Source organism: Musa acuminata, chromosome BXJ3-1, assembly GCF_036884655.1.
Source record: "Musa acuminata AAA Group cultivar baxijiao chromosome BXJ3-1, Cavendish_Baxijiao_AAA, whole genome shotgun sequence".
NCBI lineage: Eukaryota > Viridiplantae > Streptophyta > Magnoliopsida > Zingiberales > Musaceae > Musa > Musa acuminata.
The window spans coordinates 14,687,317-14,709,115 of record NC_088349.1 but is presented as its reverse complement, the minus strand read 5'-3'; the positions used below and the strand labels follow the sequence as shown (position 1 = coordinate 14,709,115).

Below are 21,799 nucleotides of genomic sequence, written 5' to 3'. Positions count from 1 at the left end.
AGACATGTCAAGGACTTGGAAGTTTTGTACTGCTGTATTGTAATAATCTTTCTTGTGCTGAACTTGCTACAAAGGTCTGATATGCTATACATTTGGATGAAACGACAACTTGGTGCCAAATTCGAGTTTGAAGCAAAAAAGAGAAAAAAAGAAAAGAAAGGGAAAACCTACTAAGTATCTGAAACCACTCAATCTTTTTGTGTTGTTCTTGAGGAATCAGTAAGCCAAGCAGCTGAGTGTTTCCGGTAATCTATCCCAGGATCGGCTCTGTAGGGTTTCAGCCTTCAGCTCGTTCACTGGCATGCTTCCAAGTTTTGATCTGCAGTGTGGAAATAGAATGATTCGAGGAACCAGACAAACCAAGGACCAGTTCTTTATCTCGTCGAACACAACAGATTCAGCCATGAATTCTGCACTCTGAATGTCACATTTGGGAACTCTACGTGAATTCATCATGCCAAGTTTCAGCCCTTCAAACTCATCAACCATTGCACTATATTCTTTCCAGTTGGCTCTTCTGCTAGTAAAGCCAGTATAAGATGTGCAGATACACTGCCATCAGGTAAGGAGAGATTCAGTTTATAAGCGCACTGAAAAAAATCTAAATGCATCAGGAAACAAAAATGCCAAACTATTTTTGGGTGTTCCAGCACTTTTGAGAACTAATTTGACTGCTAGCATCATAAACTGATGTTCAAACATCATAACAATGCATCAATTTCTGGAAGCATTTTCTATAACTATTAGGGAGATATCTGTAGTCTCACATGAATATAAAGCCAGTTGTTTCTAGAAATAAAATCTGAACAGAGCAAATTTTTTGTTAGTGCAATTGCACTCAGTCTGATGATAACTAATCCTGAATTTGATTTTAATGTAAATTGCTTTATGGAGCTTAAACTATGCAGTGAAATGTGAAGTTATTTGGTTCAGCTCAGACAGGTGCCACAACCAAAATATACTTTTTCTTGGAATCAATAATACAGTATCAGAATCAGAATTGAGTACTCTCATCTAGATAGAGGTACATATCCAACGCCGATTACATATTTGTATTACTAAGTACATGTTATTTGTTTAAGCTTTCATTCAATTTCAACAGCCCAGAGTAGATGATAGCAACATGATCAAGATTGACAAACTACCAATCAGAAGGATTTAAAAGTAAAACCATGATGCTGCATCTTCCTAAGAGCTGAAACTGCTTGAGAGTTAAGCATCAGTCAAATGTTCCATTATCCATTAGATTCTTGCTTGTTTGTCAGCTTGCATAGGTAGACAGAGCCGATAACTGATTTACTTGTAACATTATTTCTAAGCATGCTTAGTTGGTACAAATTTACACACCTTGTAAATCTAGCTCAACTCACTTGCAAGAAAACTTACACATGCTTTTAGGAAAATGTATGTATAAACAATATAAAGTCAAATTTATTTCAAATGTGTTAGTCTCTGTCCATGAGGCCCAAAATAAGGAAGATTCAAACCATCTATGCAACAAAATTGCCACATAAGATAAAATTTTGTTTGCAAAATAAAGTAATAAACCATACATAGTACAGGACATTACACTATTTTCCTGCAGTAGAAGATGTTGTCTAGATCAATCCTTAGAATATTAAGGTATTCATCTGTCTAAGAAATTTTATATGTCAAACATGTTTATCAAGTGGCAGATGAGTTCTATAGCAATCCTAGGAATGTTCAGTCTGAATATTAATCACTTTATATAGAATGTTAAAGAATGATGCATCTCAGAAAAGCAGAATAGTCACTTTGAGTTCTTGACTTCCCCAAACAGTGGGCACTCGATAGCTGCAACAAATAGGATTGTTGGTTCATCATTCTAGCCCGCACCCCATCTATCATATCTTGTATACATGCAAAGATCATACATAGGAATGATATTTTCAAGAAAATGTTACATAAGCATGGTTAATATAGTATTTTAAACCACGTTGTAAGGCCCATTCCAGATATCTTTATTCCTTACGAACTTCCATTATCGTATCACATAAAAATGATGATTCAACCGAGAACTCTATACTAAGAGCAATTCAACCTATAATTGTAGTCATTATAATTTTCAAATAAATGTAATTGCAGACTTCCAGCAGACGTTTGCTATTGCTGAAAATCTATAAATGATATTTGAGTAGGGTGACAAAAGAAATTGCGGGAAAGTAGGGCATGCATAGACACATCAACCAGTCCATGTATATTTTCATATGCTTTGTGTATCTTGTATAACATAGATCTTCTGTATTGCCACATTGAAACTCATAAGAAGCATAAAAATCACTCACACAGTGGCAAATATTCACAAAATTACATATACATAATATCAACAAAATCCAAATTACATATGTAGATGTTCTAAAGCCTTGTGAATTTACTTTGGCTATATATATAGTAGTAACCCATGATAATCATTAATGGTGCAAGATTCATGATATATTTTGAGCAATATGAAACCTACTAGGTTTGAATTTACTTCTCAAGACTAGTAGTTCATGAACAGTCATCATTTCCTTTATCAGAAGGAACTTAAATAACCCTAACAGAGGCATCATTTCCTTTCTCTAGTCATCAAGACGAGCCATAGTTCAGAAATAGTTGCAGTGACGGTACCACTACCAGGCCTATTTCACTTTTAGTAGACATCCCACTTGATGATCCCTGAGAGGAACAAAGAAGCGAGTATCGTAAGGTCAGGAAAAGATTGGCCAATCTCAGCAGAACCGGAAATGAAATGACAAGTTCATTGATGCATATCGTAAGGTCATCCAAGAAGACAAAAGAAATTGCGGCATTACAATGCAATCCATCAGATTGCCAAGACAGTTGAAGGAGTTCACCAGGTCCTGAGGAAGTATCAAACAACAGTACACAAGAGTTTCACCTTTAGATGCTCAAACTCAACAGCACTGAAGACGACGACGATGATCGTGAAGTTTATTGAGGGGGAGCGGGAGACGAGAATTAGAATGACTCAGCACAAAAGGAGAGGCTTTTAGCATTTGGAAGGGTTAGGAGGTCTGGGGACGGCAAAAAGAGGCTCTTTTGGCGAAGGGGAATTTATAGTCTGTCGGCAAACCTGAAGCGTCAATCATGTCCGTCTGATGCAGAGACGTTGTTGGAGTCTTTTAAGTGGACCAAAGTCGATCACTCGACACACAAAAAATCTCTCTTTGATCGCTCATGGCTTCGCCTTCTGCGTTCCCTTCACTCTCCCTGATGCTTCGTCGCTCCGTTGCCCTAACCAAGATCTCGCTCCCGATTCGGAAGCCCTCCACCTTCCGAAGAAACCCTACCCTGCTCCCGATCAAAGCCCTCAAGGAGTGGAGAGAGTACGAGGACGCCCTGCGTGAGAAGGACCTCGCCCGCGCTCTCCGGTTCTTGAGGTCCATGGAGCTGGAGCCTCTTCCGGCGGAGGAGTCCTCGGTCGGTTCGGTTTCGTATGTGCCCGCTGATTACCCAAGGACGGCAAGGGACTGGGAGGTGCTAGACGCCTGCTTGAACGCCGATGACATGCGCCTCGTCGGCAGCGCCTACGCATTCCTTCAGGACCGCGGGTTCCTGCCTAATTTTGGGAAATTTAAGAACATTGGTATTCTGAAGATTTCTTCAAAATTACTCTTTTTATATATATGTACATGTTCTTCCTTCATGAAGTTGTTTGACTTGAGTAATTATAATGAGTTTTTGCTGCTTTAATTGATCCTTTGCTTGTTTTTCCCGCTTTTCCTCGCAAGCACTTGAAAGGATCAGTCATAGTGAAGGCTGGTGATCTACATTAAAGTTCAACTTGGTGTTTGATCATGTAAATTACGGGTTAGAGATCCGCTCGAGTATGAGCAAAGAAGAAACAGAAGGGGCCATTGTTATCCAAAGAAATCAATCAAAATTGCTGCTACCATAGTGTGATAAGAAGTTGTACTCTCTTATTGGAAGAAACAGACAGGAAGAATATAGTTTTCTTACTAATAGTTGTGCATTTCTGTGTTAGGTGATATAAAAACCTCCTTTTTGTAGATAGTTCAGCCTTCAAGTCTAGTGTTGCTCTTTCACACTTTAAATTTGAATAATATGCATTTCATGATATGGTAGCCACTGAATGTCCATCTCTGAGTTTTTGTAATCCAGTGATTTGTGCACTTGCTTACTTATTTCCTTTCATGTCATATACTGTTGGTGCTACCTACTTGGATCATACATTTATCCACCCACATCCTCTCAAAGGTGTTTCTTCATTCTTTCACACGATTCCTTTTATTCTAGGGCATGGTTCAAGCTAAGCACTTATTTCAATAGATTCTGTATCCTGATGATGGGAATTTGGTGAAAACATGAGAGAAGCACATGGAAAAAAAAAAGGCATTAATATGCCCATTTTGTAAGAGACATTAAAATTAATTCAAATATGGTTTTTTATATTATCTGGGTGAAGTTATTTTTAATTTTTTTCTGTCTTGGACCTAAACTGAGCTAGGCTTTACAAGCAATTGTGCCAGGAAGGTATTTAGATGGACGAGCTTGCAGTCGGTCCATTACAAGCCCTAAACTAGCTTAAGTTTTGAGCTGCCGACAATTAAGTTTATATTATTAGACATTAGTAGAAGACATATAATTATTTTTGCAATTTGGGACTAGTAGGATATCACATCAATCTCCATGTTCCTATTCTGTTTTATTTTACCATTTTGGTTGGTGTTCTATCTCTCGTTTGCTCATGAACTTTTTACTGGTGATCATGTTATACACATTGGATAAAAACTAATTTCTTACCCTCTTTAGCAATTGGACCACTTATTTTATTCCTAGCACTCATCATACTTTTTTGTCTCCTGTGATTGGGTTCAGTTTTTAAAATAGTTGTTTCTCTCTTTTGGTTATATCCAAAATTGGAACTCCATTTAGGAATTTCTAGACAAACTTTTAAGTTGTTAATGCTATATTATTGGCCAGATGTTGAAGACAAGAAGAAACCTGTCAATGAGATCATTTTACTGGAAACAAGATGAGTGTGATGAGTCCTCAGGAATCTAAAAACTAAAAGGGCAAAAACCTGGTAATGTTGTGCATGCAAGTTATAATGATTTTTTTATGTGGTTTCAAAATAAATCTTTAATTTAATATTGTGAACATGTAGGAAAGATACAGAGGTAGAAAAACACATGGTGTCGTGTTACTGGGCTTTCTGGAATATATAGAAGATAGACTCGCTGAACAGAGAACTTATTCTGGTTCCATGTTGCTTTCCTGATTGAAAGACAGATGAGTTTTGGGCACAGGGTCTTTTTGGCCGAGTCAGGCCTGTATGACCCTTGGCCAACACATTCTGTGCCAGTTACACCCTTGATTGGAGTTTAGAGCAAAGTATAATTTCATGCTCTTCTATAATATGTCGAGAGCACTTGAAATATCACTTCATATATCTTGTGGCATGCACTGAAGAAAATGACTGTTTGATGACTTTTAGGCTGTACCTAATGGTACTATTGAGTATTGACTAAGCCCTTGGAGTTTGAGGTATGTCTGTTGCCTGAAGTAGCTGTTCTTTCAAAAGTCAAGGTTGTGAGCTCATCTAAATTTATCTAATGTTTGCTTGAAGCCAGAGTGAATATATTCATTCAACGATGGAAAAGGCATGTGCCACTTATCAACTACCAGTCCTGTGCAATATATGGAAATGGCAGTTGTCCTAGAATTCAATTGTCACCTTGTGAGACACTCCATGATCATGCTTATTTGCTTTAGTTTCTTGAGAGAGGCTTCATCTTGTCCTGAGGATTCTCTTTCCCTGAATACACATTGCTAAACCCTTTTATTTTTAACTTTTGAACTTATAATGAATCTTCTTATGTATCCATCTGTTGTATGCAGTTTTAGAGGGACCAAGAGAGGTGACACCGACAGTTCTAAAGGAATCGACTGGTTTGGAAGGTTAAACATTTCTTTAGGCTATTTTGTTATTTGGCACTTTTGCTTTTTCATTAGTACTTTACTCTTGTAAGCTTGATATTTTACTGGAGAACATCCCTTGTTGCAGTTGCTTTTTTAGTAAGTTTTCTATAGAACTTCTGCCACTGCTTGCTCAAATTCAGGGGCTCTAAAAAGCTTATTTGGTGTTTTTCAGCTTCTAATCTTGCACCAAAGAAATGGGGCATTTCTGGAAGCTCCAGGCTTTTGTTGATTGGATTCCTTGGAGGTGTATCTTTTCTGCTTTCGCAAGGAGTCGACATACGACCTAACTTAGCTACAATACTGGCTTTAGGGATGTTTGATGCAATTTTTCTAGGTGGCACTTGTCTTGCTCAGATCCAGTGTTTTTGGCCACCATATAAACGTCGAGTACTTGTTCATGAAGCAGGACATCTACTTACTGGTGATTCTTATACTATCTTTATATTTGAATTTCTTAATTATTTTAAGAGCTGAATTAGAATTATCAGTTTCTTTTTTTTTCTCTAATTTATATCCAATAACTTGATGTCTGTAACTTACAGCATACTTCATGGGTTGCCCCATTCGAGGGGTGATTTTGGACCCAATTGTTGCCATGCAAATGGGTATCCAGGGACAGGTATGCTAATAATGTTTCTTATTTGAACAATTTTCTTTGTACTCCTGTAACACAATGCTGAGATACTTGTGCATCATTGTTTGTGAAATAATTTTCCACTTTCTCACTCTTGATATTGTTTCTTTTACGAATTCATTTTAGCTTCTTCAATTCGTGAACTGTAGTCCAAATACAGTGGCTTGCTGCTAATCATTTATTAACAGCAAATGTTTAAAGAGTCAACAAGCTAAACAATTATACCTGGATCAAGTATTTAATGAAGTGAAGCCATAGGTAGATAAATGGTGTGTTTGATAGTTTAAATTTCTAAGTGATGGTGTCAAGCATACTCCAGACCTTGTACCTGATCCCTGTAATTCTTGTCATACCATTTGAATATGTGGGCATATATAGTTTTATTTAGGTTTTGTGGTTATATTTCCTGTTATATATGATCATTTCAGTCGCTATTTTTTCTTTTGGAAATAAAAGTTCTGAATTCAAGAGATGAAACTCCCTTGGTAATTATTGTTGTGTTTTGTCTTCTTAATTCTGTTCTGTTGGTCATATATACAATTTTGGTATATTACTCCTAAAAATTATAAAACAAACTCAAAAGATGATCCATGAGATTTATATGCCTTCTTCCCTGGCAAATAATCTATCCCCCTCATCCCTTTTTCTTCTCTATTACCATAAATTTGTTTTTATTTCCATTATCGGAAACAAAACAGATGAAAATGGAAATGATGCAATACATGAAAATGCATTATTTCCTTGTTATGAAATACATGAAAATGGACATGATGCAAAGCAAACCTTGCATTATCATTCTAAATTGTTCAGCAACATCTGAATTAAATCAGCTGAAACAAGTTGCTCGTAAAGTTACATTGCTTGTGTTAGTCTTTCAAGTTAGTCTTCACAAATTAGTATGCTCTTACCTAGGCAAAATATGTTTCCTTTTTGTGATTCTATCAGAGTGAGGCTTGTCAAGGGACATAAGGTGCATTAATGACTATGACAACTGATGAGGCAATACTTGAGGCCAAGAGTGTAAACTGATAGATAACGTTGCTCACAGAAATAATATAAGTATCAAGAGCCCAATTTAAGGAAATACTGAGCATTAGATATATCATATGGTGATGGTTCTTTATGTTATGATTGAGGTAAATCTCAAAGCACTGGTCTTTATAGGGATTGACCTGCTTGGCCTAGAATTGTGTCGCAGAACAATTTAACCATGACCAGGTAAATAAAAAATAATTTCACTTTTGTCTCTTCCTCTCCACAGACAAACATCTGCCTTCTTTTTACCTATCTCCTCCACCCCATCTCCGTCACTTTCCAGTTATGTTCTTGAGACATCTTCAGGGACAATCTTTAACAGAGGACAAGTTGCAAACCACCAGATTCCTTTTTTTTTTCTTTTTATCTTTCAGATCTATTTATGACTCAGATGCTTTAAGCTGTGTGTGTCAGATACTTTTGAGACACATAAGTAATACCGCATAAATACTTCTTGTGGAGACATTTATTTTTTTGGAAGTTAAATCTTTTCATTATGGTGAAAAATTAGTTAATTTTGGATCTCTTTTCTTGTGGATGAGATGAATATATATATTATTTAATATTTTGTATAGTTTGCATTGAGTACTAGGTTATTAAGTGCAAATACAATCGATTTCATTTTAATTTATTTATCATCAGTTCTTGCAATATCCTCTACATTTTTATGGTACTGTCTTGCCAAAGGTAGTTTTTATATAATGAACTTGCTACATGTTTAACTTTCACGATTTCTAATTGTGTATTCGTGTGGATATTTGAGCTTCATAGACTTAAAATAGGAAGCTAGTAAATTTAGATAGTTATGAAACTTGATATTTGAAAGATCAATCATCTGAAAAATCCTTCTTTTAACTAGAACATAGGTTTCATTTTAGTGGGTTCTATTCTCTTTTAACAGCTTCACTACAGTGTCATTGTTCCCAAACAGTTATCTGGTTAAAACCCATATCTTGACTAGTGATTTAAAAAGGCGCTCGAGCGCTCGCCTATCCGCTCGGGTGAGGTGAGGCGAGGCGAGGCCCGAGCGCCTCGCTAATCTCCCAGGCGGCGCGCTTCAAACAGGTGTCGCCTGGGCGCTCGCCCGAGCCTAGGCGCTGGGCCCTTCGGGCGAGCGCTTGGGTTAACCAAGGCGATCGAACCAGGATTTTAGGTCTGGTTCAGTCCTGGTTCGGTCTATGATGGTTAGTTGGTTCAATCGAACCAACTAAAACTCATATAAGTGACAACTGAACCCTAACCCTCGCCGCTGTCGATCCCGATCCCGCTGTTCGTCGTTGTCGCTGCTCGCAAACACTGCCGCTGTCGTCGCTCCTGCTCCTGCTCCCGCTGCCGCTGCTTGCCGCTGTCGCTGCTCGCAAACGCTGCCGCTGTCACCGCTCGCGCCTCCCGTTGCTCGCCGCTCCCGCTCCTGCTCCCGCTATCGCTGCTCGCAAACGCTGCCACTGTCGCCACTTGCGCCTCCCGCTGCTCGTCGCTCCCGCTGCCGCTGCTCGCCGCTGCCGCTGTCGCCGCAGTCAACAAGCTCAGCACCCCTTTACACTTCCTTTTAACAGTATACGCATACTGTATACTGTTAATATTATTAAGTTTATTTGAAATGATTAATTTTCAATACTGTTAATAGATTAATAATATATTATTTTGATTTTAATACTGTTAATTTTTATTTATTTGAAACTTTTTGTTAATGTGACATTGTGATTTTGTATCTTAGATTTTTTTTAATTTAATAACATATTTTTATTTAAAATTTTAAATAATTATATTTATTAATTATATTATATATTTTTATATTTTAGCGCCTTGCTTCACTCGGGCGAGCGCCTGGGCGAGTGCCTAACACCTCGGGCGTTTTTGAACCTTGGCGCCTTTTGGCGCCTAGCGCTTTTTAAATCACTAATCTTGACCTATCTCTGCAACTGTGGCGTAGACTATGAAGCAACTTCATTGCTAGCTGTTAAGTTAATCATATGGTTTTTTTACAGAATAATTGACAATTATGCATGCATGCAGCAGAGAAATGAAAGAATTTTTGTTAAAACTATTCCTATCTGATTATTGATCTCATCACATTCCAGTTTTATCGGGATTTTGTTTCTGAACCTGTCTCCTTAAATTAAAGCTTGATTCCTTGTTCTAATAGATATACCTATCAGTTGAGTTAGTTCTCCATTAGCAACTTATTTACACCTTTTAAAAATGGTTTGTACTTTTTGTTAATGTCTTTCTTTTATACTAAATTTTTCCTTCAAATGAATTTTATGATAAAATTAGGCAGGGACTCAGTTTTGGGATGAAAAGCTGGATAATGAGCTTGCAGAAGGTCGTCTTAGTAGCACTGCATTTGACAGGTATTCTTGGTAATTACCATTGTTGGAATTTTCCTAAACGAACATTCAATATTTGATTGGCATATAAATCGTTTTCTTAGAATAGTCCGTATGCATGTCAATGTGTAGGTACTGCATGGTACTTTTTGCTGGAATCGCAGCTGAAGCTCTTGTTTATGGGGAAGCTGAAGGTGGAGAAAATGATGAGAACTTGTTCAGAAGTTTGTGTGTTCTCCTACGACCTCCGCTGACTGTCATGCAGGTGGTACATTAGGCATTAGCATTTTGTTACACTTCATTAAAGTATAATTTCCTTTTACATACTAACTCTAGCCTTGCAGATGTCAAACCAAGCACGGCGGTCTGTTATGCAATCATACAACCTTCTAAAGTGGCATAAGAATGCACATAAAGCTGCAGTTAAAGCTCTAGAAAGCGGCCATAGCCTTGGTGTTGTCATCAGGAGGATTGAAGAAGCCATGTCTTTTGGTAATTGACGGTGGAAATTTCACTACATAGGTGATCTTCATAAGCCACTTGCAGTAGAACTGTTGGATTTAGCTTCAAGTGATGATCTCTCTTGTCAATTCTGGTGGAAGCACATCATGCTAATCAACAAAGTTCCACAGAGCTGCTGTACTTCATCTGGCCTCTGTATCTCATAAAGTTGGCTGTCATCAAATGATACGACAAATGATGCCGATAAGATTGTTGATAAGCTAAACAAGTTTTACTGGCTACAGTCCACCCAACTTTGACGATACTCCAGAACTCCATCACAGATCAGGTAATCAGTTCCTCATGGAAGATGGTCTCAGTGGCAGACATTGTAACTTGTTTCAAACTCAAGTAGCTCATGTCGATTCAGCGACCCTGCAGAAAGAAAATAGTGCAAAATAGTCTGTATTCTTTACTTGATATGCAATTAAAGAAAACTCTGATGACTTATTCTTTCATGTAATAATCAGCAGAGAAATGTATCTGGTTCTGTCAGAAGACTTCACGTTTGCAGACTGTGATGCCTCTCACCATTGTTGTTCCTTCTCTCTTGTTTCCATCTCTATAACTTGCTGTAGCAACCTTTTTCTTCCCCTTAAAAGATGAAATGGTTGATGTTCAGGAGATGCACGAGAAGTTCTTTCTTTTTTGATTAGTGTTTCTTGAAACAGAATGGACATTGTAGTTAAATATGATTTCTCTATTACCTATATATATATATATATATATTCATTCATTCTTGCTGCTGAAGGATGAGCCTTGGCTCCCTCAGCATCATATTAAGATTGCCTCTTTATGACTCTAATTATTAGCATTCAATTTACAAAAAATATTTTTTCTGTGCATCCATTCAATATTTTTACCTTGATGATTAATAATTATCCTCGCCAGTGAGTTTGAAAAGTATTAAAGAACTAAATAAGATATACATATATATATATATATATATATATATATATATATATATATATATATATATATATATACATATATGTTAAATGGATAATGAATATTAATGTCATTAATCAGGTACACCTTTTACAACTGTTAACCTGCCTAAATAAGTGCCTAGTATTTAGTTTGGATTAACCTCTATTAAAATGTCAGGAAAGATTGGAAGCATGGAGAAATGTTCTGAGAGATTAAACCAAAAAGAGAGCAAAAATTATTTTTTTAAAAAATAAAATCTCAATCTTGCCCCATTTAAATAAATGTAGTGATGCCATTTTTCTTAAATGAATACTAGCTGTGCTATCACATACAAGTCAGCTGAGATCAACTTTTAGGGGATGGCACAAATGTAATGCTGATGGGTCTTTATATCAAACAAGAGGAAGGGAGAAATGCAGCTTTGGCAAAGATCCAATCAAGGAGAGAAATACAGAGAAAAAAAAATTCCCCTTAGCACATTTTAGCAATAGTTAGAGACATGCAACTTCTTTTACAATGCTTTGATGAGTACAAAATTACTCATATATTTAGGGAAGCAAGTAGAATGTTGGCACCAAAAATTACTCTTTTTTTTTGTGATCCTCTAATGAACATGATTATTTTTGTAACCAATCTGGAGGGAGGACTAGCCCCAAAAATGAACTTTTTTGTGATCCTCTAATGAACAGGACAGGTTTTGTAGTCATTTAATTAAGCAATAGATCAACTTATCTCTTGGGGATAAAAGAAAACAAAAGGGGCAATGAAGAAGCCACTGTTTGATCCCACCAAGTATGTTGCATTCATAAACAATGATTTCTTCTCAGTGGTGGCTTAATGGACATATCCATAACAGTAGTCTTCCCGAGTCTTTTCCCTCCACAATAGAGCTATGCCCTTTCCTGACTGCGTTGTGGCCCTCTCCATCATTGCTCCTTTAGAACTTTTAGATCTCCTCCTTCCTCTCCTCTCCCCTACGCTCCTCTCTCTCTCACCATCCTTCCATCTCTCTTGCTCTACTAAAAGCTCTTTGTCCAATTGGCAAGTGGCCAACTTTCCCAAAAGCCTTCAAGGGCATGTCAAGTGGAGGGCCTTGGCTTCCAGTATATACTCCATTGCCCTTAGAGCCTCAGATTGGTCTCCTCCTCGTCACTCTGGAGAAATCATCTAAAGATCGCTTCTTGCTGCCGGCTCCATGGTTTAGGAGCCGAAAGATGTGTTTTTTAGATGGTAGACACACTCTTTGATCCTCTCAGACTCTTAGGTTCGTTCGATGTAGGGGGGACAATGGGTTTTTGACGTTGTGAGTCCATCTAAAGATGATGGCCTTCTTAGTTTTTGAACTGGGCTTTCTTTGGTTTCTTATTTGGCAATAACATTTTGCTCGAAGCTCTACTCTATGGGAAAAGATGCTGGCTTTGTGCCTGTTTCCCTTTGTGTTTCCTTGCTTTGGACTCGTTCTGAACCTTATGCAATCTCACTAGGCTCTCTGAGTAACTTGAGCTAGCTCTCATATATTTCTGTTGATCATAGTTGAGCAGACGAGGTGGTCTTTTGAAAATATTGCGCTTACCCTATTGTTTGTCTTTCCGAATCTTTATTCACTTTTACTTCAGTGTTTTTCCATGTTCTGCAGATTTAAAGAACCCAGCCCTTCCTATATTATGATTAGTTTTACCCGTTTTGCATGCTTTATGGCTTATCATTCTTCCAAGCAATTGCTTATTTCTCACCATCTGTGTTGCTTGGAGTTCATTTAATGAGAAAAGGAAGTAACAAGGAAAAAAATTTGCCTTTACTGATGCTGTAAACAGACTATATTTGTCTGGTAGGACTCTTGTTCAAGCATTAATTTTCTTCTATGGATCTCGATCTTCCATCTTTTCCTTTTTTTTTTAACGTGCCTTATATTTATATATATCAACTTGATTGGCATAGAAAAAGAGAACTTAGATGATATTTATATGAAGCCACTTCTCATATTTTATCTGTCTATTGCTGTTTTTGTAAAGCACCTATACCTCTTGTTTCTGTTTCATGCCGGAGAGAATTGAAAATTCTACTATTTCTTCTAAGATATTATACAGGTGCTAAATTTTTTATGTTCTTTTACAAAAGTCATTAAGACGACTCTATTCAGTAAGTTATTCTCTTTTCACAAGACATGGTTACATCTTAGTAAGTGTCAAAAGAAACTTTTTTTACCTATTTTATTGTGGTATTCATTCTTCATGTAATTTGTCACTTTTTTGGACTTTTGCAATGTCTGTTCATAGACTAATATGGTTTCTGATGGTTGAATATCCAATTCAAAAAACTGTGTGTACATGGTGTCTAGTTTTGCAGATTTTATTTCCTGGACATTTGATCTTGATCATGCAAATTAGAGATCAGTTTGAGGTGGGCCAAGCAAGTAAACTTTGTTAGGAAAGAAAATTTGCCTAATGAGGCACTCAGACACCCAATGCCGTCACTCAGGGTCAACACAATCGGATGAATCAGCCTTGGACATGGAGAGAAATTTATGCAATCATCTCCACTCCTATAGTACGTCTCCTATCCAACCTATTGCATCAGGTGGTCAACATTCTGAATGTGCTGCTGCATACTTTTCTTGGCCGACCTCTACACTGTTACATGGTGCTGCTGAAGGCCGAGCTAATTATTTTGGGAACCTTCAGAAAGGAGTACTGCCAGCACATCTTGGCCGGCTTCCAAAAGGGCAACAGGCCACAACACTGCTTGACCTCATGACAATAAGAGCATTTCACAGCAAAATTTTGCGTCGTTATAGTCTAGGTACAGCAATAGGCTTTCGCATCAGAAAAGGTACATTTACAAATATCCCAGCAATTCTTGTATTTGTTGCTCGGAAAGTTCATAGAAAATGGCTCAGCCACAGTCAGTGTCTACCATCTGCTCTTGAGGTAAACAATAGTCTGTTTTTCTGGTACTTTGTTGTAATATGATGTAGGAGTTGTTTGTCATTTGAACTGTGCTACTGTATGTATCACTATTTGCTTGACTTTTTGGTTTCTTTATGTGCTTATGGAGTTTCACTACAACCTCTTACATTTGAGTGATCTATTCTTACTAATGCAGTTTACTTTTATGGTGAACAGGGACCAGGGGGTGTGTGGTGTGATGTGGATGTGGTAGAATTCTCTTACTATGGTGCACCAGCACCGACTCCTAAGGAGCAACTGTATAATGAGCTCGTGGATGGCCTACGTGGAAGTGATCCATGTATAGGTTCAGGTTCTCAGGTACTACTGCAGTTATCCTGCTTCTATATGTTCTAAATTAAAGGTCTGACTGATGTAATTGATTTATGTGAACATAGAAATGCACCCTGTTTCCCGTTTAGTGCATAATGTCTATGATTTTGTAAACTTCAGGTAAATAATGTTGATACTGTCTTGTTTATGAATTTCGTTTCTTATGTAAAATCACTCTAACATTGTGAATGGTGAGCTAAATATCATTGCATCAGATGCATAAAAACTTTTTTCATCTATCAGTGAGATATTAGTTCTATACTGCTCTTGTGCATGCATTTCCTTGGTCTTATTTTGTTCTAGTAAGATGCCATATGAGTTTTCAGCATTTGGTTGCGAGTTTGGCGAAATAATTGCAAGTCTTTTCCAAGTGTTGCTGTAAATTATTATTTCAGAGGATAATTTGACTGCTTTTGTTTAATTTAAGAAGTTGTTTGAATGCCTTTAACATTAGTGGACCAATTTGTCTATTCTTGTTGATGAATCATGTATGACAAATTCTATTATCATCTTGGTTGCATATGTCTGCATATTCACAAGTATGCCTAAATTTTGTAAAATAAGATTAGCTAGTTAGTAATTGCTACCATGTCTATCTCAAATGTTAGCCGGAGAAAGTGGCTAGACTCTTTAGTTACCAGTGTCCAACAAACTATCTGGTGGCTAACCTCCTTTTTCACTTGGTCTAGACAGAGATCGGTGACTTTTTAAAACCATGTAAATTATAGTTACATGTTTGTTTATGCTCAATCTTAATAGTTTACCATGATTGAGGAATTGAACCTGACTTACGATCTTGTAAAGCAAGATTCTAAGTCTTGTGTACTGCTGCCATGCTAAATTGGGTAGTTATATTCATTGGCATTGCATAGCAATGTGTTGAGACTATATGTATGTAAATTGTGGACCAATCAATTCTGGAAGGTTGGAGCTCTACACTTATATGGTGTCATTTTATAGAGGAGACTGGGTGCCAGTTGGCAAAAGCCTTGGGATTGGGTTCTAAAAACCAGCTATCAAGCCCCTTGTCAAGGAGCTTTCAAGTTCATCAAACTGCTTGACCCTTGAAGAGACAACCGTCTTTAACGCTTACCTAAATTATGTCTTTAAATGTCTCTTGGTTAACATGTCTTATTTCCTGTAGATCTAGGGATTGCTAACATAAAGGGTCATTGCCCAATTGCGTACTCACTGTATTGCAACAGTTTGCTTAAGTCTTGGTATGAGTTAGCAATATAAATTGGCTCATATTGCTTGGCATGAGGCTGGAACCTTGCCAGACTTATGGGTGTTCCACCAAGAACAGCTATAGGATTGATAAAACAAATTGCGATCCTTGATACACACACACACACACACACACACATATATATATATATATATATATATATATATATATATATATATATATATATATATATATATATATATATATATATATATATATATACGAGGAATCTGTCTTTTGATCATCATTACGTAGAACAAGGTTTTTAAAACCGAACCATACTGTCCAATATGGGCGATACGTACCAGTCTGTTGGAAGGATGTACTTACATTATTAGCAATATAAATTGGCTCATATTGCTAGGCATGAGGCTGGCACCTTGCTAGACATATGGGTGTTCCACCAAGAACAGCTATAGGATTGATAAAACAAATTGTGATCCTTGATGGTATATGTATATGTATGTATATATACACACACACACACATATATATCAAGGCTCGTAATTTCGTACCGTACTGGAGTATCGAGCTTAGCTTGGTCTTGTACGGTATGAGTATACCGAACGATACATTCTAGTGTATCGCTCAGTATATAAATATATAAATAATAAAAAATGTAAAAAATAAAAAAAGGGGTGATGTTGCCTCGTTTCTTCTGCTCGGTTTCTTCTCCCTGCGAAGCTTCTCCCTGTGCGGATGAGGAGAAGTCGCCGACAACGTTGAGGCCTTGTCGCCTCAAATAAGGAGGCGACATCTCATCTACGATGTCCAGCGAGGGAGGGTGGCGATGGATCGGGATCGTCGAGGGAGAGCAGCGTCGGATCTTCAGGTTCTCCTTTTTCTTCTCTCTCTTCTTCTCCCTCGACTAATATCGCCTAGTAGCGGGCAGCGACGGTCGAAATTGATCGTCACTGATCGATTTCATGTGGTAATGGGGCAGAAACAGCCCCAATCAATGGTAGCGAGTGGTATCATTTGAAATTATATATATATATATATATATACATACACATACATATATACATATATATACATACACATACATATATACATATATATACATACACATACATATATACATATATATACATACACATACATATATACATATATATACATACACATACATACATACATATATATACATATATACATACACGAGGTCATTATCTTTTTATCATCATTATGTAGAACAGGGTTTTTAAAACCGAACCGTACCACCCGGTATGGGCGGTACGTACCAATCCATCAGCAAACCGGTACATGGACCGTTAGCAGACTGGTATGCGGACCGCTCGCTACCAGCCAGTATCATTGATATAGCCCCGTATCGGATGATACAGGGTTGTACCGAGCGGTAACGGTTGAAATTTCGATCGTTATCACTCGATACATGTCGGTAACGGTCGAAATCAATCGTTACCATCTGTAATAGTGCTCCAACACAAAAATTTACTTCCTTTTCTTTGCCCTTTTCACAGAAAGAGAGGGAGAGAGAGGAGAACAAGCGACAGACTGAGCGCAATATAGAGAAGGAAGAGTCGAGAATGGAGAGGCTTTCGGAGCTCTGCGTTGCTCATGCCAATTCCCTTATGTCGCCCCAAGAGGCATGCCGCTTATCCACCATCTTGACCACCTTCCATGCCGTCGCGACCTCTGACATCATCTGTGCCCGCTTGTTGCCCGCCGCTTGAAGAAGCCCTCGCAAAAGAAGAAGATGCCTCCCTCCGACCTCAACTCCTCCTCTTTTGGTCCTGTCGCAACACCCGTCCTAGCGACACCGTCGGACGATGGAACTCGACCTAGCGTTGCCTTTGTAAATCGCCTCATTTCGATGACTGAGGATGGCTGTTCGTCATTGCTCATTTCTACTGAGATGGATAGTAAGAGGTTAAAGACAGGGCTGGGGAAGGGTTTTATGCCCTTTTTAGGCGTACTGCTTGGTACCCTGTATTGAACCATACCGAGCTTTACACTGGTATGGTACGAGATTAAAAACCTTGATGTAGAATATGTAGAAATGACAATATGCTGCTTGTTTCCAGCATATTGACATTTTTTTAATTGCCTCTGATCCATATGTATGTTTATACTTCTTGTCGTGCTGTATTATGATGGCAGTATCAGATTTATGATTTTTGCTCTTATATGCAGGTTGCAAGCCAAGAAACATATGGAACTTTAGGTGCTATTGTGAAAAGTCGAACAGGTAACAAACAAGTTGGTTTTCTCACAAACCGCCATGTTGCAGTTGATTTAGATTACCCTAACCAGAAGATGTTTCATCCTTTACCACCTAATCTTGGACCTGGGGTCTATTTGGGCGCTGTTGAAAGGGCAACATCTTTCATCACAGATGACGTTTGGTATGGGATCTATGCTGGAACAAACCCAGGTAATATAGTTCAAAATTATTTTTTTTGTAATTGCATGGAGTTAAACATCTCTAATTGTCAGATCTTTGAATATCCGTTTCGTATTGCATATCTTTCTAAGACCAGAAAGTTACTAGTGGTTGTTAAATGCCTTTCTAGAATCTCGTTTATGCATATAGGATAAGCTAACAAAATCCTGTAAAAATGTTTATTAGATTATGTAATGATGAACAATCTGTAATATTCATTAGTAACATGAAACCCGGTCAGCATGGATTGGAAGATCAACCCAAATAGATTCTCTGTTACCTTTTATTGAGGGTATATTACAACTGATCACTTTGTTACATGGTTGATCATCTCTCTTGGTTCTTATACTTACTAGTTGAATGATGTTCTGATTCCCAACATACCTCTTACCTCGTGAGACACCTGCAGAAACTTTTGTGCGAGCAGATGGGGCTTTTATTCCCTTTGCTGATGACTTTGATGTGGCCTGCATCACCACTACAGTGAAAGGATTGGGTGAGATTGGAAATGTTAAGGTTACAGATCTACAATCTCCAATCAACAGCTTAATTGGGAGACAAGTGGTGAAGGTTGGGAGAAGCTCTGGTTTGACAACTGGCATTGTAGTGGCCTATGCTCTAGAGTATAATGATGAAAAAGGAATATGCTTCTTAACAGATTTCCTTGTTGTGGGTGAGAACCAACAAACATTTGATCTGGAAGGTGATAGTGGGAGTCTCATAATTCTGTCAGGACAAGATGGGGAGAAGCCACAGCCTATAGGGATCATTTGGGGTGGAACGGCCAACCGTGGAAGATTGAAGCTTAAAAGTGGTCAAGGTCCTGAGAACTGGACGAGCGGAGTTGACCTAGGTCGTCTTCTTGATCTTTTGGAACTTGATCTTATAACTACAAGCGAAGGACTTCAAGGTTTGCTCTTCTGGCTTAATCATGAGCTGTTAGATATTGTGTCATATTGCAACACTATCTCTCTTATTTCCGTGCTTTGAAACATTTGTTTTTACTTTTCCTTCATCTTGATTAAAGATGCACTACGGGAACAAAGATTTGCTTTAGCAGCAGCAATCAATTCCACAGTTGACGATTCATCTCCTACAGCATGCACCTTTCCAAATGAAAAGATGGATGAGATATACGAACCTCTAGGCATTAACCCTCAACATTTTCCTCCTGAAGGTGCTTCTGGTTCAGAGATCAGACCCTCTTTTACAGGCGTTGAATTTCAGGTGGATACCATTGAGGTGGTAAAGAATGTTGAAGAGCATCAGTTCATCCCAAACTTCATCAGCATGTCCCCAGTGCATCGGAGTCAAGAAGACAGCCCCGAAAGGAAGAACTTATCTGCACTTGGGAACTCATCTGATGAAGATCTTTGTGTTTCTCTATATTTAGGGGACCGAGAACATAAAAGACAGCGTTCTGATCCTAAATTGAACACTGATTTACCACAATGAAGTAGATCTGATTTTGTGGGGCTGATTATGTAGCTGCTAACAATTTCCTGGTAGTATTTCCATATGATATGCAGTTGCAGCAAATGCACGCAGAGGAAGCTTTTTAGGCTTTGAACATGAGCTGAATTTTCAAAGAACCAGTCTTTGCTTTGCAGAAGAGAAGCCAGAGTCAGCATTCTTTCAAACTGTCTTTACTCATGACTATAGTTCGGACATGTTATGGATTAGCAGTGTGCAAGGTCAGTCATCCAACTACTCGGTGGCCATGCAATTTTGTATGTTCAAATGAATTACAGGTGTCTTGACCCTGAAATATATATGAGACAATGTCAATGGATATCTTTGAGTCTACCTTCTTATCTTAAGTTTCTCTTTAATATATTTATGTATAGGAAAACTCAGTGTGAGTAGTACTTTCCTTTCTCTTCTCTTCATGTCTGTCAATGCTTCGATTGTTAGATGCTTCTAATTTTTCTTCATAAGTAAGCGGTATGTTTTAGATGGTTGTTAAATATCTGGAAATATGGTTCATTTAAATGGGTGCATTTTCCAATGGCTCATTTAACGAATTACTGGATTTTCTAGCTGCTTAATAACTGAAACAGGCTGAAGTGGTTATTAATCAATGTGAGAACTTGAATATTCTGGAGTGTATGTGAACTACTTAGAGGTTTTTTAGTACATTTTGCATAGACAAATTTACACTGAAGATTGTGGGAAACAAGTTTAATAAGTGTTGATAGAAAATTTCATATTACTTGTGTTTCTAATATTCATGGGATGATCTACTAGAATTCAGAGGCATTATTTAGTTTGTTAATTATCTTAAGTAGAGTACCTAGTATTGGTTGTATTACTGCAACAGAGTATTGGTTATTTCTTGCTCTACTATTGACATCTGTGACTCTAACCCTCTAAGGTGACCCAATCAATGTCCTTTTTCTAGTGATGCTGTTAAAAACAACTTTATTTGAGTCTAATCTTCATTTACAAAGAATTGATTAGTAATTTATAGGAATGATTGCCTGTAGATGTCAGATTTTAACTAGGGGCTAAATGATGCTTTCTTGTCCATAATCAAATTATAGGTAATTTAGAGGACAGTCAATAACTTTCTTTTTGCTTTGTTTTAAAGACAACAGTCTTTGGCTTAGTGAGACAACTATGGTCATATACAAGAGATAAAATTGTAGATTGAATCTTGGAGGATTGTTATCGTACATAACCAACCAATAAAGAAATATTCACACAGTGCACCACGAGTATACTATTGTTGAAAATCATTAACCCCCTTCTGTCATAGCTGCTATGCAAACTTTGCTTTTCTGATAGCATCTTTGGGAAGTTCATATCTGTTGTGTAAGTTATCGTTCTTGCTGGATGAGTTATCTTTAAGCTCAATTCATCATCTGTAATATATTAGTTTCATTTCTCTTAACACCTTTCTTGTTATGAAGGATGGCTTTCGTTTAAGATTCTTTTCCTTCACTGACTGATCTATTATTATTTGAGAGAAAGACAGGAGGGGGGTATTGTACATCTTAAATTGAGGAAAACTATGTAGGTTCCCTTATTTCTTATATATTTATATTGTTGACTCCTCTCCTATAAGAGGAAGCTGTGTCCGCTTTTCGCTCCTGATCAAACCCCATTCTCTTTGTTGGCTTGTTGTAGTTGGCTTTTCTCCTTTCCAGTATACAGTTTGCTGTTTTGTGACTAATTAAGTTATGGAGCTCTTGTTGAGGAAGGATAGAATAGATATATCATCAAGCTAATTAAGGGAGTTGGAGGTGATCCAGGTGACCTTTGATTAATGTAGGATGGCATATTTTGGCTGTGAGCTTCTAAATATTCACAAGTTATGCATGTAAAAATCAGTTTCTTTTCGGTATATGTTCTGTAATGTAAACCTGTCATGTTCTTTTGATTATTACATTTAGAGTAGAGGTACTAAAAGCAAAGCACTTTTATGAGTTTGCATCAGTAGTCACTCTTGACATCTTGTTTTTTTCCCTTTGTGAAGAGGAACTCTCT

General features: G+C 37.6%; 2 protein-coding genes and 1 long non-coding RNA gene across 5 annotated transcripts; 2 read left to right on the top strand and 1 right to left on the bottom strand.

Moving 5' to 3' along the window:
* Positions 1–7: 7 nt before the first annotated feature.
* Positions 8–3,041, bottom strand: LOC135629338 (uncharacterized). Its single transcript, XR_010493201.1, has 3 exons — positions 2,903–3,041; positions 2,480–2,679; positions 8–552 (listed from the first exon to the last, which is right to left on the bottom strand). It is a non-coding gene; the product is annotated as an uncharacterized LOC135629338 (long non-coding RNA).
* Positions 3,042–3,060: 19 nt separating this feature from the next.
* Positions 3,061–10,983, top strand: LOC135629337 (uncharacterized). The gene is made up of 7 exons (XM_065136551.1): positions 3,061–3,610; positions 5,887–5,946; positions 6,140–6,388; positions 6,510–6,586; positions 9,914–9,990; positions 10,099–10,231; positions 10,311–10,983. The coding sequence occupies exons 1-7, from the start codon at positions 3,202–3,204 to the stop codon at positions 10,464–10,466; spliced, it is 1,161 nt and encodes a 386-aa protein (XP_064992623.1). The 5' UTR covers positions 3,061–3,201; the 3' UTR covers positions 10,467–10,983.
* Positions 10,984–12,298: 1,315 nt separating this feature from the next.
* On the top strand, positions 12,299–20,199 carry LOC135580800 (protein NARROW LEAF 1-like). Of its 3 annotated transcripts, none has more exons than XM_065136550.1 (6): positions 12,299–12,627; positions 13,744–14,324; positions 14,520–14,663; positions 18,061–18,301; positions 18,720–19,220; positions 19,338–20,199. In XM_065136550.1, the coding sequence occupies exons 2-6, from the start codon at positions 13,842–13,844 to the stop codon at positions 19,763–19,765; spliced, it is 1,797 nt and encodes a 598-aa protein (XP_064992622.1). In that variant the 5' UTR covers positions 12,299–12,627; positions 13,744–13,841; the 3' UTR covers positions 19,766–20,199. The 3 variants fall into 3 exon arrangements, with proteins under 3 accessions (XP_064992622.1, XP_064992621.1, XP_064992620.1); XM_065136549.1 differs by having other exon boundaries at positions 12,299–12,661; positions 13,736–14,324; XM_065136548.1 differs by having other exon boundaries at positions 12,300–12,627; positions 13,736–14,324.
* Positions 20,200–21,799: the final 1,600 nt, after the last annotated feature.

Excerpts from the sequence above, each read along its gene's own strand:
- LOC135629337 (XM_065136551.1), top strand. The coding sequence starts at position 3,202 with ATGGCTTCGCCTTCTGCGTTCCCTTCACTCTCCCTGATGCTTCGTCGC. Across the intron at positions 3,611-5,886 it reads TGGGAAATTTAAGAACATTG|TTTTAGAGGGACCAAGAGAG; the intron begins GTATTCTGAAGA and ends TGTTGTATGCAG. Across the intron at positions 9,991-10,098 it reads AGTAGCACTGCATTTGACAG|GTACTGCATGGTACTTTTTG; the intron begins GTATTCTTGGTA and ends GTCAATGTGTAG.
- LOC135580800 (XM_065136550.1), top strand. The coding sequence starts at position 13,842 with ATGAGGCACTCAGACACCCAATGCCGTCACTCAGGGTCAACACAATCG. Across the intron at positions 18,302-18,719 it reads CTATGCTGGAACAAACCCAG|AAACTTTTGTGCGAGCAGAT; the intron begins GTAATATAGTTC and ends AGACACCTGCAG. Across the intron at positions 19,221-19,337 it reads TACAAGCGAAGGACTTCAAG|ATGCACTACGGGAACAAAGA; the intron begins GTTTGCTCTTCT and ends TCTTGATTAAAG.